At 48.5% G+C, this 15,545-nt stretch overlaps 1 protein-coding gene across 9 annotated transcripts in view; it reads left to right on the top strand.

The window, feature by feature from the left end:
- Positions 1 to 15,545, top strand: part of Mgrn1 (mahogunin ring finger 1) — a 55,374-nt gene that overhangs the window by 23,536 nt on the left and 16,293 nt on the right. For 5 of the 9 annotated variants that reach the window (XM_055604457.1, XM_055604454.1, XM_055604451.1 and 2 more), the window contains exons 2-9: positions 1,061 to 1,179; positions 4,176 to 4,264; positions 4,752 to 4,898; positions 7,461 to 7,578; positions 11,048 to 11,114; positions 11,421 to 11,470; positions 13,450 to 13,497; positions 14,746 to 14,814. In XM_055604457.1, the coding sequence (XP_055460432.1) occupies positions 1,087 to 1,179; positions 4,176 to 4,264; positions 4,752 to 4,898; positions 7,461 to 7,578; positions 11,048 to 11,114; positions 11,421 to 11,470; positions 13,450 to 13,497; positions 14,746 to 14,814 (681 nt within the window). In that variant the 5' untranslated portion in view covers positions 1,061 to 1,086. Of the gene's footprint in view, positions 1 to 1,057; positions 1,180 to 4,175; positions 4,265 to 4,751; positions 4,899 to 7,460; positions 7,579 to 11,047; positions 11,115 to 11,420; positions 11,471 to 13,449; positions 13,498 to 14,745; positions 14,815 to 15,545 lie in introns of all 9 variants that reach the window. The other 4 variants (XM_055604450.1, XM_055604453.1, XM_055604455.1 and 1 more) reach the window with 1 other exon arrangement.

Here is a 15,545-nt window from a genome sequence, read left to right as displayed (position 1 = left end):
TATGCTCAATTCTTTCAACATCTGAAGACTTTTACCTTTTTTCTCAGAGGAGAAATGCAATTTTAGTGGTTAGATAAAGAATTAATATATATTCTTTATTATGTGTGAGTGTTTCCCTATGTGTATATATGCTACCTGCATATAGTACTGCACACAGAAGCCAGAAAAGGGCACTGGGCTCCCTGGATCTGGAGTGAGGGATGGTTTTGAGCAGCATGTGTTCTTAACCATTGAGCCATATTCTCTACCCTGCACGTTTAATGTTTAAAGTTCTCTGGGGTCTAGGTGGAAACCACTTATAGTTTCAATACCTGTGAGAAAGAGTCCACATCAATGTCAACTTTTAAACTTTGATCATTGCTGGTTTTAAAACATTCATGGGGCTCAGATTTGGAAGGTGGAGTACAGACAGTGTGGGGTCAAGAATTGTGTGGGGAGTCAGCCATGACAAATGACCTTCAGCCGTCAACTGCTGTGAGTTCTGGATGCCAGGAGTCAGGAATCAATTTCTTGGTGAGCTGTGCTCGCAGTGAAGGCTTTAAGGGGAATCCTTTCCTGTCCTCTGTTAGCTTCTGGAGGCTCCAAGTCCTGGGCACTCCTGATCTGGTTGCTGCCTCTTCCCTCCAGTCTCTACCTGTATCTTCACCCACTTTCTTCCGTCTGTGTACACGTGTCCAGACCTCTCTGTTTTCTGCATGTGTCACCGCTGGGTTAGAGTTTCTTTAGTCCACTTGGATTTAATCTTGACTGATAACACCAACAAAGACCCTACCTATTTCCAAACAAGGGTACGGGGTACATCTTGAACACATCTTTGGTTGTTGGGGACTTGGCTTACCTGACTCCTAAGGGCAGTGGCATTCAGATCCAGAGCTGCCTGTCATCTGAGACCAGGGAGAGGCAGGCTGTAGAGGTCAATGGTGTGCAGAAGGCTGGTGGAGGGCAGAACCAGAACAACGTGAGCCACTCAGAACGAAGGCCTTGGGGCTTCTGGCTGTAGCCACATAGCTATGCTAGGCATCATGGTCTATGAACAAACATGTTTCCTTTTTTTAAGCAGGAAACTACTTTGCTTCACACTTTTTCATGGGAGGAGAGAAATTTGACACCCCCCATCCTGAAGGCTACCTCTTTGGAGAGAACATGGATCTGAACTTCCTGGGCAGTCGTCCAGTCCAGGTGGGTCTCAGCAGGGCTGGCACTGTGGCTGGTGTGAGTAGTGGGAAGACTGTCTCGGGTGCCTCTGTCCAGCCGTGAGGATTAGCAGGTGCCAAGTTGCCCCAGATGGGACAGAGCACCCAGCAGCTGAGCAGAGCTAGAAGGGGGCATGTGACCTAGAGTGTGTCCTGGCACTGCCTCTGAGAGATCAGACAATCAGGGTTGGGTCACTGAGGGACAGAATGGCCATTATTGAGCTGATGCATCCAGGCTGCACAAAGTTAGAGATTTCATTCTAGGCCTTTTGTGTGAGCAGAAAGAACACCACCATCTGTGGAATAGTGGGAAAGAGCCATGCTCTCACTGGGAATGTAAGTGCCTAGAAGACTTCACTAATTGCCAAAGATACACATTTAAGCACACTGTCCATTCCTTCAGTATACCTTTGGTGTATGTCTAGGGCTGGAAACTGAAGTCAGACCATTCCCCATTTTTCAGATGGTAAGAATCATAAAGAAAAAGATATTAAATGGGCTGTTAGGGGGGCAGAAGAACAAAGAAGTGAGAGAGAAGGGGCCGCACTGCAGAGCTCATGGCTGAGCTGAATTGTGCCAGATGGGAGGAAGAGCTGGAGTGGCCTATTGCAGGCCACCCACCAGCAGTGAGTCTGAAGGCCAGTTGGAGGGCAGTGGATGTGAGAGGGTGGAATAGTCAGGATTCTTCAGAGCAGCAGAATGTATAGAATGAATATGTTATATATTATATATATATATATATATATATATATATATATATATATATATATATGAAGGGGAGTTATTAGAATGACTTACAGGCTGCCATCCAGCTAATCCAACAATGGCTAGTTATGAATGGAAAGTTCAAGAATCCCATAGTTGCTCAGTCCACAAGGCTGTATGTCTCATCAGGTCTTCAGTATACACTGGAATCCTAAAGAAGTAGGCTATCATGCCAGAGGACTTACCTCTTGTCTTATGGCTATTGCTGTGATAAAATACCAAGAACAAAAACAACTTGAGGAAGAAAAGGTTTTTTTTGGCTTGCATATCCTAAATCATAGTCCATTGAGGGAAGCCAAGGCAGGAACTCAAACAGGGCAGAACTTGCAGGTAGGAGCTCATGCAGAGGCCATGGAAGAGTGCTCCTTACTGGCTTGCTCCACTTGCTTACTTGCTTGCTTCTCTCTCTCTCTCTCTCTCTCTCTTTTAACCTTGGACTTTTTTTATCCTCATATATTATTATATCCCAACTACAGTTCCCACTCACCCCTCTCTTTCCAATTCCTCCCTGCTCAATCCACTCTCTCCCCCAGTCTCTTCCCTTTCCCTTCAGAAAAGTTCAGCCCTCCCACAGGTATCAACCAAACATGGCATATCAGGTTGCAATAAGTCGAGGCACCTCCTCTCATATTAAGACTGGAAGAGGCAACCCAGTAGGAGGGAAAGGGTCCCCAAAGCATCATCCTGCTTTCTTACAGAATCTAGCCCACGGTGGTCTGGACACTCCCACATCAGTACTCATTATGAAGATGCCCTACAGACTTGCCTACTGTCCAATCATATGGAGGCATTTTCTCAGTTCAGGCTTCCTCCTGTCTGATGAAAATTTACATAAAACTAGATAGCACACCTCCTATGAGTTAGAATCAAGGTGGTCCAACGGACTTTCAGTAAGCCCTCAGGAGGTGAGGGAGGCTCAGCCTAGGGCAAGAGAAGCATTGGGATGGGTTGTGGAAATGTGTTAGGATAGACTAGGTCAGATAAGGTGAGCAGGAGGAGCAGAGGTTTCCTATGGGAAGTATTGAAGAAAGCATAATAGCTCCTGTCTGTGTAAGAGCAAGGAACACAGGAGACAGAGGATAGGTGGGCATTGCCAAGGAGGCTAGGTCTGGGCATGATGCCTAGGAAGAGGGTATAGTAGGAAAGAACAGGAGCCAGGGAGGAGATCCTTAGCAGCATTTTTAAATGATAGTCAAGACAGGAGGCCTCTAAGCTGCATCCTGAATACCCTTCAGACCGCCAGATCAGAAGCTTCTAGGTAGTAATAGTCACAGAGCAGGTAGCTAACACAAAGTTGTGATCTGGTGTGTATCCTGTAGGCCAAGGGGCTGGGGCAAGTGCTGTCCTTTCCTACCTGGGAACCAGCCTGAGATTTTTTTTTTCCTTTCACATTTTTTTCCCTCAGCTTCCAGAGTCTTAACTTTTGAGAGTCTTCTGTGAATCTTTTGAATTTTTAAAAAGATTTATTATTTATTTTGTGTGTGTGTAGTGCATGCAGTACCCGTAGACACCAGAAGAAGGCATCACATCCCTGGAACTGGAGATACAGGTGGTTGTGAGCTGCCGTGTAGGTGCTGAGAGTGGAGCCTAGACCTTCTAGAAAAGCAACCAGTGCTGTTAACTGCCGAGTCCAGACCTTTTATTTTTACTTCATTTTGAGACAGTTGGGGATCCATTTGGGTTGTGACAGAGAACATGTACAGTCTGTGTGTGTTACCCACCTTACTCTCCAGTGATGGTGTCCTTTCCAGCTCTGTTGCTGGCAGAAGACATTGACACATAGCCATGGTTCCCTCTCGCCAATGTATGTGTTTTTATATAGGGGCATAATTATAAGCATGTACACATGTATTGTCTTTTCAAATACTTGCTGGTGTAGTATGCAAATTGATTATCTTTGTGGGCAGCATTGAGTTGTGGCCTGTCATAGGCGAATGCCCTAAGAGCCTAACCATAGTCACTTCTGGGTATCCTGCATAGAGCTGAGGTCTGTGGCTAAATGACCAAGTCTCTCTGCCAGTCCAATCCCACATCCTGGCCAAGTAGCCAGAGTCTCCTTTTAGTAAATGAGTGAATAGTATGTCCAATATCAGTTCAGCCCCTGACAAGGGGACCAGAGCTCAAGAATGGCTTTTGGGAACTCCCTTGACTTCTGTCTTCTGTTCACTGCTACTTCTTAGAGAATCATCTGTGTTCACTTGTTTTCTTCTCTTCTAGTTTCCCTATGTCACCCCTGCCCCCCATGAGCCAGTAAAGACACTGAGGAGCCTGGTAAACATCCGCAAAGACTCCCTCCGGCTTGTGAGGTAACGCCCATAGTGCTCCCTCCTGCAGAGGCTCTGGTTTGGTCCTTGGGAAGAGAGCAGGGGTATTGAGAGGGCCCAGTCTCTGCTCTCATCTGCATTTGCACTCTGTAAAAGGGCCGTGAGCAGTTGCACCTATTTAGAAAGCACTGGTTGCTGGGTGCCACCACATCAGAACCCTGGAGGCCAGGGGATAATCTCAGGGTTACCCCTGCGCTTGGGGAGTCAATCTGGTTGTCAATACCATACCAAACTGCTTTAGACCTAAGACATCCACACCAGCTACACTTATCCCTCGTTTCTGGGGACAGGAAGAAAGGGAGCAGACTGGGTTATGGGCCTGGCTGTGCCACAGGGAACAGGCCTTTCTCCACCTTCGCTAGCAAAGTAGACATGCCTAAGCAGCCAGCTTTATGCCCACAGCTATGTGGGCAGGCCACTTCTTGGGGTTATGGCTCCTGACCTGTCATCTTCTGCCTACTTTTGGTAGGTACAAAGACGATGCCGACAGCCCCACAGAGGATGGTGAGAAGCCCCGTGTGCTCTACAGTCTGGAATTCACCTTTGATGCCGATGCCCGAGTTGCTATCACCATTTATTGCCAGGCAGTGGAGGAGTTCTTAAACGGCATGGCAGTGTGAGTCCCTGGGCACAGCTCTGTGGGCTTTCTGCAGGCTCTGCAGTGTCCTGTGGGCTTCATCGTCGGCTCTCTCTGCAGCCGCTCCCCTTCCCAGAAGGCATTGGGCTGAAAGGTCTCCTGCTGCTGACAGTGGCTTAGTCTTTCAGCTCCCTTCAGAAGCCTCCATAGGAACTCACCTCCTTTGGGTAGAGACACCCAGCACCCAGAAAACGCCAAGAGATTAGGGACTCTATGCCAGGAGCTTGGTGTAGAGACACTGTGCGTGTGTGTGTGTGAGTTATATTCATATGTCTGTATATATATATACATGTCACAATTATAAATTTGGACTTGGAGATTTTCTTTAAAATATGAGTTTGGAACCTGCAATCACAGCATAACTTTAGCAGGGCTGCCTCATCAGGAAAGCCAGTTCTGTCCTGAGTGGCTTCACAGATGGGCAAAAGCGTGTCCTTCTGACACGGAGAAGACCTTAGAGAAGGCTCAGATCTGGAATTGGGAGTGAGGAGGACTAAGTATAGCTCTGAGTGTTTTCCAGCTCTGTGCTTACTGATGTAGTCAGAGCATGTAACTGCTTATACTTCATTTTCTCAGCTGGGAATGAGGGCTGGGGGCTTCAGCTCTTATGGGTAGTGTCCATGCATGGGTTAGCTCCTCATACATAAGGGGCATAATAGCTACTCCCAGCTAGCTAGAAGACTCAAGTCCCCCTCTAGGACTCAGGCCCCAGGCAACCAGCAGACTCCTCCCTGAGTGGTAGCACAAATTACGAAGCTAATGCTTTTTCCACACTTGGTTCCACACTAGGTTCCACTGTGGCCTGAACAGGGTTACTTAGTACTTCAGTGTGTGGTGATTGTTAGCAAGGAGTAGCCAGAGTGGCAGCACAAGCCCATGGGTGAGCTACCAACCTGCTACGGCCTGAGGCAGGATCACCTTGTGGGGTGGTGTGCTCCCTGGGCCTCCAGAGTGATGGCAGCTGAGAAGAGGAGCTCCTGTTTCTGAGCTGTCCTTGGGCACAGCTGCTTTTGAGCTGCCCCAGAGGAAGTGAGGGCCTCAGTCCAATGGGCCCCAACCCCAGCCCATCCAGATAGCTGTTCTCTGTTGTGTCCTGTGAGATATCGTAAGAATAGGGTCCTAGCCGGTCGTGGTGGCTCATGCCTTTAATCCCAGCACTCAGGAGGCAGAGGCAGGTGGATGGCTGAGAGTTCGAGGCCAGCCTAGTCTACAAAGGGAGTCCAGGACAGCCAGGGCTACACAGAGAATCCCTGTCTTGAAAAGAAAAGAAAAACCAAACAACAACAACAAAAAACCAGGGTCTTGTTGCCACCAGATGGGCTAGATAGATGGCCAGTTAGACATGGATGCCCAGAGATCTGGTCCTATTAGACCTTTTCTGAACCTGCATGAGGCTTGTTTGCTTTTCAGTTTGTTGGCTTGCATGACACCAGCAACAAATCACCAAGACATAGAAACAGAAGGCTCCAGGCTTTAGAGGCTGGGCTCGGGGACCCTAAACCCAGCCACCAGGAATACTCTGTCCCGAGTTGCAGGACAGGCGACTTCCCATTCCTTTCCTGGCCCCCTTAACTTTCTGTTGAGAAAATTGAAGCATTGTGGTTCTAGAGTCCCACAGCTTCTAATTGAAAGCCGCGCCGCTGAGATTCCTTCCTGGTCTGGTTTTTTTCACTACATCCAGGCTGGGCCTCCCTGTGGGGCTCCCTCTCACCCTGGCACTGACAGTAAGAACAGCAGGGATGTCCTTTGTAAGAACAGTAAGAACAGTGTGGCCTTTGTCCTAAATGCCCAGAGAAGCCCTGGGACAGTAAGTATGGATGGGTGGGGGTGGGAACAGTGAGCGTCATGGCTTGTCATGAATGGGAGACACTGGCTCAGTTCTTGTTTTCTAATAGTCAGCCTTCGGTATGAGATGAGCTTCTGCAGAAGGGAAGGGGTGGCCCTTGAAGCATTGTGGGGACTAGTGAGACAGGAAGCTAGTGTCCCTAGAGCAAAGCTGCCATGGAACAGCATTGGGGCTCAGGGAACGTGACACTCATGAGGGTAGCAGGACGTAGCAGAACGTGACTCATGTTGAAGCAAAGGCCTCCTGCTGTGTGGGCATGCCTGTGTGACTCTTCCTGAGCAGTGCCTAGCTGGGGCTCAGAAGCAGGCAGCTAGGATACAGCACTGGGACAGGGACTACTGCACTGTGATCATTCAGGAAAGCAAATGCACCAAATACCTAGCAGGCATGTTCTTCCCGTCCAGGGGGCAGCAGAGATAGTGGGCTGGTGTGGCTTCTGGAAGAAATGGTCATTTGGAATGACTGGGCAGCCTCATGGTTAGCAGAGCTGGCAGTGGGAGGCTCTTGTAAGATCGAGGGCCACCTGGCCAATCAGGCTGCTTCCTATTCCCATTTGGGATGGCTGGGGCTCTCGATCCCTATAAAACCAAGTGGCTGCCAGTTCAGTTGGCCATCAGAAGAGTAACAGAGGAGGGGTCCTGGGCGCAGGGATGCATGGTTCCACAGGAGTCAGGTGGCTGCCTTGCTGTCCTTAGGTACAGCTGTAAGAACCCTTCTCTGCAGTCTGAGACCGTCCACTACAAGAGAGGCGTTAGCCAGCAGTTCTCCCTGCCTTCTTTCAAGATTGACTTCTCCGAGTGGAAGGATGATGAGGTAACCCTGGGGGAGCCCCTGTTGTCTCTTGTTTCTTTTCTGCGTTCTCTGTCTTCTGGCTGGGAATGGTCACGTCTTTGTCTTGGGTCAGATATGCAGAGGGATTAAGGAGTAAGGTGTGGACAAGGCTTAGTAGCCATAAGAGTGGCAGTCGTGGAGGCTGCAGTGCTGGGTTCTAGAAAGGTGCGAAGGTAGAGGCTCCCCCGTGGTCATTATCCCCAGACAGCACCATGACAGTTTAGCTGCTGGCTCTTATTACCACCTGCCTTCGCCTCCCAAGTGCTAGAGTTAAAGGTGTGCTTTCCACCCAGCCTTTTTTTGTTTTTGTTTTTTAAACAGGGTCTCTCTATGTAGCCTTGGCTTTCCTGTTCTTTGTTTCTGAATCACACAGCTCAGCTTTGCATGTCACAGGCTTTCCTCACAGGCCTCTTGTAGATTGCAGCTTGAGTAGCCTTTCTGCTAGTTTTCCCTCTTCCCTTTCCTCTCTGCCCTTGGTGTCTACTTAGTTCTGCCAGAGACTTTCTTCTCTGTCCTTATTTCTCAGCATCCATTTGCAGAGACCCTTGCCTGTGAGACCCTGTGTAACGAGAAACCCCAGGGCTCTTACTGGTTTCCAAATACAAGACCCTGGGCATGACTCATGCTGGTGGCCAGCTGCCTGGGCTCCTTCTGGTCCCAGCAGCCTCTTTCCTTTTGAGGGTCTCCCTTGTTCTCTGTTAAAATAAAACAAATAGGATCCAGAGATGGAATAGTGGTGCAGTACACTGGCTACTTACTCTTGGAGAGGACCCAGATTTGATTTGTAGCACCCACATGGCAGCTCACAACAGTATATAACTCTAGTTCCTCTTTCTGTCTTCCTTGGGAACTAGGAAACCAAGTGGTAAACAGACATACATGCAGGTCAAATACCCATGCACATAAAATTTGAAAATAAAAACCAAACAAGCCTTGTCCTCAGGCTCCCTCTGTTGGTGAAGTGTGTCCTCTTTCATTGTCACTCACTTGGTCCTGTATATGTGGTGGTGCATGGCTGTGTGCATATTTTGAAAGCAGGGGTCTCTGAGGGAGCTATGATATGTGAATTGTTCTGTAAGCCCTAGGATACCATGGGGAGAGGGGAGGATAGGACCAAAGTCATGGCACACCATTGCCCAGACCATCGGTCTTGGTGCTGAATTCACCCCGCACAGCTGGTGCCTTCCAAGATGCAGAGTGCAGCTAAGAACAGTGTGGGATGCTATTCAGAGCATAAGGGACCCGATGCACTCAGGCTTGCCTCCCTATCAGCTTCCAGAAGTCAGAAGTAGAACTCAGTGTAGTAGTGACCTCATTTGAAAACATGAAACTAAGCCAGACATGGTGGCACATGCCTGTAATTCCAGCACTTGGAAGGCAGAGGCCAGCCTGGTTGACAAAGCTCCAGGACGTCCAGGGCTACACAGAGAAATCCTGTCTCAAAAAAAAAAAAAAAAAAAGGAAAAAGAAAACCCAAACCTAAGGCTCAGTGTGACAGGACTAAAAATGCATGTGTCTCTGGGCTTGTAAGGAGACAAGTGCCCAGCTCTATTCCTATAGCTTAACTCCATGAGGAACTGTTTCTGATGAAGGTAGACAGACAGGCCTTAGAGTCCTGTGCTCCAGGCTGGTTTACCCTGACTTGGAGGAATAAGGGAGCCCTATGCTCTGCTGTCAGTCTCCATTCACAATCAAATGCCCGGTCATCCACTCGGGGTCCTTTGGCACAGTCCAGAAGCAGCTCTACCATGAGCCTGTGGGTCTGGTCTACTTGTGAGGCAGAGGGTACTGTCCTTTGCCCCAGTGAACAGGGCCTAGGCTGCAGATACTGTTGCCGGCCCTTTTTCTAATTGTTTCATGTTTGGTTTTCTTTTAACTTAGTTGTGCTGTGATTCCACAAATGCCACACAGCTGACTCATTCTCAGGATTCAGTGGTTTTTAGTATGTTCACAGAATTCACAAGATTTTGTTTTGTTTTGAGGCAGAGTTTCTTTATATAACATTCTTGGCTGTTCTGGAACTCAAGACCAGGCTGGCCTCAAACTTACCTGCCTCTGTCTCTCTGTGCCTCTGCCGCACTGGGATTAAAGGCATGTGCCAGCACCGCCCAGCTTGTTTTTTGTTTTTGAGGCAGGGTCTAAGTGTATGTAGATCAGGTTAACCTTGAACTCACAGAGTACTCTTGCCTAGGGATCTGCCTTTGTGACAGTCCCCAGTTCACTGATGTTTACCACCTTCACCCTTTGCCTCCTGAGTGATTGAAATCAGAGCCATGCCCTACCATACTTCATTCTTCATGATTGAAATCAGAGCTATGCCCTACCATACGATCATTCTTTCAGTAACTCCTGAGTGAGAATAATGGAAATGACCTGTTTTCCTGAGATATCAAGAGGGTTTCTGAGAGTGGGGTAGGCTGGATTTTGTCTTTTACAGCTTCTGAGGGCAGCCTAGGGACAGGAAGACTAGGAGCTGAGAGTGTTTACAGGGAGTGCATAGGTGTGGATCAGGTGAATTCCAGAGGATTGCTGTGCTAATAGGGAGCAAGATGAGAGCCAGGGGTTCAGGACAATAGGTCTTCATGAAGAGATGGGGACCTGTCCCATCTGAGGCTGCTGAAGTGGGAGTGCTGAGGGTAGAACAAGATCTGGAAGGAAGGGCAGCTGCTGGCTTGAGAAGGAGACAGATGAACTAAGTGGTCTCCTTCACTCATGGTCACTCGCGTTCCATCTTCGGTGGGGCATAATAAGCTAGATGCTTTTCATCAAACAATTACATAATTAAACTTAACCCAAGACTTGGATATGTCCCCAAGAGACTGGATGACAGAGGCTAAGCACTGTTCACAGTGTTCACAGTGTAGAAACTGCCCATGGATCTCCAACTGGTAAATAGACAAGTACAGAGTGGCTTCCCTACCCCCTAGAATAACTATGAAACCATAAAAAGGAACAGAATCGTGGCTGAGCTTGGAAAGCATGCTCAATGAAAAAGGCTAGGCATAAAAAGATAGACACAAGCTGGGGCATGGTGGCTCATGCCTTTAATCTTAGCACTCGGGAGGCAGAGGCAGGCTGATAGCTATGAGTTCGTGGCCAGCCTGCTCTATAAACTGAATCCAGGACAGCCAGGGCTATACAGAGAAACCTTGTCTCAAAAAACAAAACAACAACAAAAAAGACACTATGTGATCCACTGTAGGAACTGTCCAGAGCAGGCACAGCTATGGAAAACAGTTGAGTAGGTGTCTAGGACTGAGGAGGGAATGGGGACTTACTACCTCATGCAAGTGGAATTTCCGTTTGGAGAGCCAGTCAGAAGCTATACAGCTCCACATGGTCTCCGTGGCTTAGTGGCACTGAGTGTACTTAATTCTATCTGTCTGCTCCAGCTCAGGCTAACAACTCTTGCCTGATGTCTGTGGACCTGACCATTTTTGCCTTTCCTCAGCTGAACTTTGACTTGGACCGAGGTGTGTTTCCAGTAGTCATCCAGGCAGTGGTGGATGAAGGAGATGGTGAGCATTGTTGGTCTTTCCTCATCTTCCTTTGCAAGTAGGGCCTATGGGGAAGTAGTGGCTTCCTTCTCCCTGGGTCATCAGAAAGCCTTCTCTGGAAATGGAGAGTATGTATCACGGCCCACACACAGGCTCATAACAGTGGCATTGCCATGTGGAAAGAGGAAGGTCAGATGAGGACAAGGACAGGAGTGGACTCTGGGCTCTACTAGTTGTGGCATCTAGAAATCATGCTGGCAGGGAAAGGGCAAGAGTCCTAGCGATGGCCTCACTTTGGCTCTCCTCTCTTGTCTCTCACTGCTTCAGTTGTAGAAGTGGCTGGCCATGCTCATGTACTCTTGGCTGCCTTTGAGAAGGTAAGTGCCACCACCCTGTAACCTGGGAGAGCTGGGTCCAGGTATATCCTGAGGGTGGGGGTCAAGGCTTGGTACAGGGGCTAAATGACAGATTCTTAGTTCCCAAGATACTGGTCCTAAGGCTGAGCATCCTCTTGGGGTTTTTAAAGAGTATTTAGAGTAGTCAAGAAGAATGTTCTAGACTGAGGCCAGCCCCATAGGACCCTCAAGAACTTGCCAGCCCAGGCCAGGATGCTGCATGGAGACCTCTGCCACAGACTAACTTTCCCTCCTCCAGCCACCACCCTTTGCCAGCAGGTTCAGCATCCTCAGGTGCCACCAGGCCCTGGTCACAGCCTTACCTGGTATGCATATCTACCTCACTTACCATCTGTTCTTTTCTCCCTCTCTTGTTGGCTGCAGCTTGAAGTCCAGATAGGACTAGACAAGCTTCCATCACCACGAGAGGCCTTTCCTTACCTCTCTGAACAATTGTTTCCTGTTATTATTTCCCAGGGCAGAAGTGGCCTTTAACTTTTCATCTCAGAGGTGGCACAGCTCCTAGTTTGTAACGGATGCTCAGTGGGGGTTAATATATGTATATGTATATGTATATATTATATACACACACATATATATACACATATATATTATATATATGTGCACCTGGGTTTTCAACCCCATATACATGGGTTGCACTAGCAGTTGGCAGACCCTCATTCACCCCATTATTCACTGAGGATATATACATACACATACCCTCATGTGCCAGAGGTTTGGATATTACATGCCTGCTTGATAATGCCTCCAGGGACCTCACCCTCCCTCAGGCCCTTTGCCATTTGTTAGCACTGCAGCTAAAACATAGTACCAGGCTGGAGCCCAGGTGACAAGGACCCCAACAAGAATGGGCTGGGATTACTTGGGGATCCCCACATCTCATTTTCTGCTGAATCATCTTGAGTCCTGATGATTTGGGGTTCTTCACTAAGGTACACTTTCAATGCAGAACCCATTCCTACTGTGATCCGGGTCTCCAGACCACTCTGGGATCTGCGAAGCTTTGCCAGCCTGCTCTGTAGTAAGCCTAGGCATGCTCTTTTGGGTCCAGAAGTGCAGGTGACAAGAGTGTGCTGGCCAGAGGCTTTTTGGTTTTTTTTGAGACAGGGTTTCTTTGTGTCCTTGGATATCCTGGAACTCTCTGTAAACTACAGAGATCTGCCTGCCTCTGCCTCTGCCTCTGCCTCTGCCTCTGCCTCTGCCTCTGACTTTCCAGTGCTGGGATTAAGGGCGTGTGCCACAACTGCCCAGTTGCCCAGCCATCTCTTGACAGGTTTGGGCCTTGTTGGGAGAAGTGCTTACATCAGGATCTGGTGAGGCGAGTAGGCTGTCCCACAGGCATTTCATTCAGTGTTTGCAATTTAGAGCTCAGTAAAAAACTTTTTTTTTTTTAGGACCACATTCTAGTAATTTCCATAAGTGTCCACAACTTTACTGGACAATCCTGAGTGCTGGTCTTGGTTGACTCAGGGTATAATTAGTTTTATTGCAAAAATCTGAGGTCTAATAAACCTTTCCAACTGGATATCATTAAGCGCATTTGTTTTATTCCATTTTGTTCTTACATTTCTAGCTATCTGGGTGTGTGCTGTGTGATCTTCCTGATTAATCCATGCCCAAGATCTTTTGTGTATTCTCACTTGCTACATGAATACTGCTTCTGGGTCCCTGGAAGTGGCTCGCCAATATCAGGATGTGGCTGAGTGGCTTCAATTTGTGCATGCTGGAAACCCCTGGGATAGTTGGGTTCTACAGGAATGTTTGAAAAAGCTGTTCCAGGTACTGTAGAAGGCAGGGGTGAGGCCACATATGAGGACATTGTGGCCTGGCTCTTGTCTTCACCTTTTCCTTATTTTCAGCCATGAATGTAGGCTGGCCTTCACCTGGCAAGAGTGCTGGGAGGGGCCTAGTTTGAAATTAACTGTGTCTTTCCCCTGCAGCATGTGGATGGCAGCTTCTCCGTGAAGCCATTAAAGCAGAAACAAATTGTAAGTGCCAGACATCATGGGCCCTTGGGTTGTGAAACACACATAATGTAGGTGTGAACACATGCCAGACTCCATGGCTGTTCTTCTGGTCCTGAAGGAGCTGCTTGCCTGAGGTGCTCTGTTGTGCTCTGGGGTATTGGGGTCTGTGTTTTGTGAGCGTGGGTTGCATAGTTAATTGGTTCTATGGCAATAGGTACCTGAGTCCTCCCCAGTTTAAACCATGGTGCATGGATTGAAGTTAGGTTTTTGCTGAATGAGTGGGAAGCTGAAATATGGCAGCTGCCTCTTGCTTACAAATTACTGGAAATAAAGCAGCAATAGGCAAAGACTCACTCAGATGGGCCATATCAGAACCTGAAAGGGGAGGAATCCCAGGTACAGGGGAGGCTGGGACAGCTTTTCTTGGAAATCACAAGTTTTGTGATTCTACAAAGGGCAGTTACTTCTGGTGGCCTACTTGCATACCAGATTAATTTAGTAGGACTCCTGGAGCCATTTGAGAGTGACAGGCTGGAACCTACGTCCCATGGCTGTAGTGAGCAGTTGTCCTGTGTGTAGCTACCCAGGTGCCAGACACCTGCTTAAAGACAGTGTGGGGTGCTTAGTTAGCCTTTAAAGGAAAGAGAGTGAACCCAGGCTAGATTCAGAGCCTGACGATACTAGGTGGGCAGAAGACTCCACTCGTGGTTAGAGCACTTGTCTGTCACCTGAAAGCCAGCTAGCAGGATCCTGGCTTTCTGGAGGGGTGCTGTGGTCCACGGAACTTTGGAACCAGTAACTAAAGATACTTTGGGACAGGTCAGCATGAAGCCTTTGGGTCAGAAGTTACTGGTTTTGTATCCAAGACCAGACATAGTTTTCATGTCTCCTGGAAACAATAGTTTTATAGCTTGTTGTCAGCTGCCTACAGACAACAGCACTGGCCCTTTTGTGGGTGACAAAATGGGTCCAAAGTGCTTGCTGTCTGGTAATGGAGATGGTTGTGACCAGCCTGGAGCCAGGCCTTCTGAGATAGATGGATGGATGGGACCACCGGCCCTAGTTTTTACTCACTGTGTTGCTGGACAAGGCAGGGGTTCTTGTCTCTTGTTCTTGGCACCTGCCCTTCTTCAGGAAGAGGGCTTCAACAAGTCTCATGGACTTCCCAGCCACACTTTCCCTGAGACCTGCGGTTCTGGAGGTGTTCTAGGTACAGAGATGCCCACTAGAGGAGACTGACCAAACCCCAGCACACTTCCTGCTCTCTAGGTGGACCGGGTCAGCTACTTGCTGCAGGAGATCTACGGCATCGAGAACAAGAACAACCAGGAAACCAAGGTATGTCCTTGTGGGCTGCTACCTGGGCTCCAGGCTGGCCCCGTGTCCAGGTTTCCATCTGCCTTTTAGAAGCCCACTCAGTGGGTGACTTGCTGAGATTTCCCAGGCCCAGGACCCACAGAGTTGATGGGAAAGAGGACTTTCCCTGGGAGCTCAGAACCCCAGACTCCATCATTTTTCCTTAATCTCATTTTAGCAATTAAGCCAGTTAAACTTGTGTGTCTCTATGACTGACTATCTGAAAAACAGCAAGTGGAATGAGGACAATTTATTTCAGCTTCGTTTTATAAGTGTCAGTCCACCATGGCAGGAAAAGTGAGGTGGAGCAAAGTAGCTCATGTCCTGGCAGCCAGGAAACAAAAGAGACAGGAAGGGCTAGGCACAAGCTACCCCCCACCCCCACCCTAGCGCCTGCCTTCAGAGACCTACTTCCTCCAGCTAAGACCTCCTTCCTAGAGTTTCCAGAACCTGCCCTAACAGCTGGTTTTGGAGCCTCCAAAATCCTCTTTAACAAGACACTACAGACACCCCAACCACAGCAGAAAACAGCAGTTTACTCCATCCCCAGCAGGTTGTTTAAATCACGAAATCATCCTGGCAACCTGGGGCCAGGGTCCGTCTGTCTTTCCCTCCTGTCTGGACAGAGCTGCCTTTGGGCTTTTACCTCAGTGATTGAATCTCTGTCTCCTGGTTCCCACCTCCCCACAGGCACTGAGCTCTCTAAACTGGTA

Source organism: Psammomys obesus, unplaced genomic scaffold (genome assembly GCF_907164565.1).
Source record: "Psammomys obesus unplaced genomic scaffold, mPsaObe1.curated_primary_1811, whole genome shotgun sequence".
NCBI lineage: Eukaryota > Metazoa > Chordata > Mammalia > Rodentia > Muridae > Psammomys > Psammomys obesus.
This window is presented reverse-complemented; position numbering and strand designations above follow the sequence as displayed.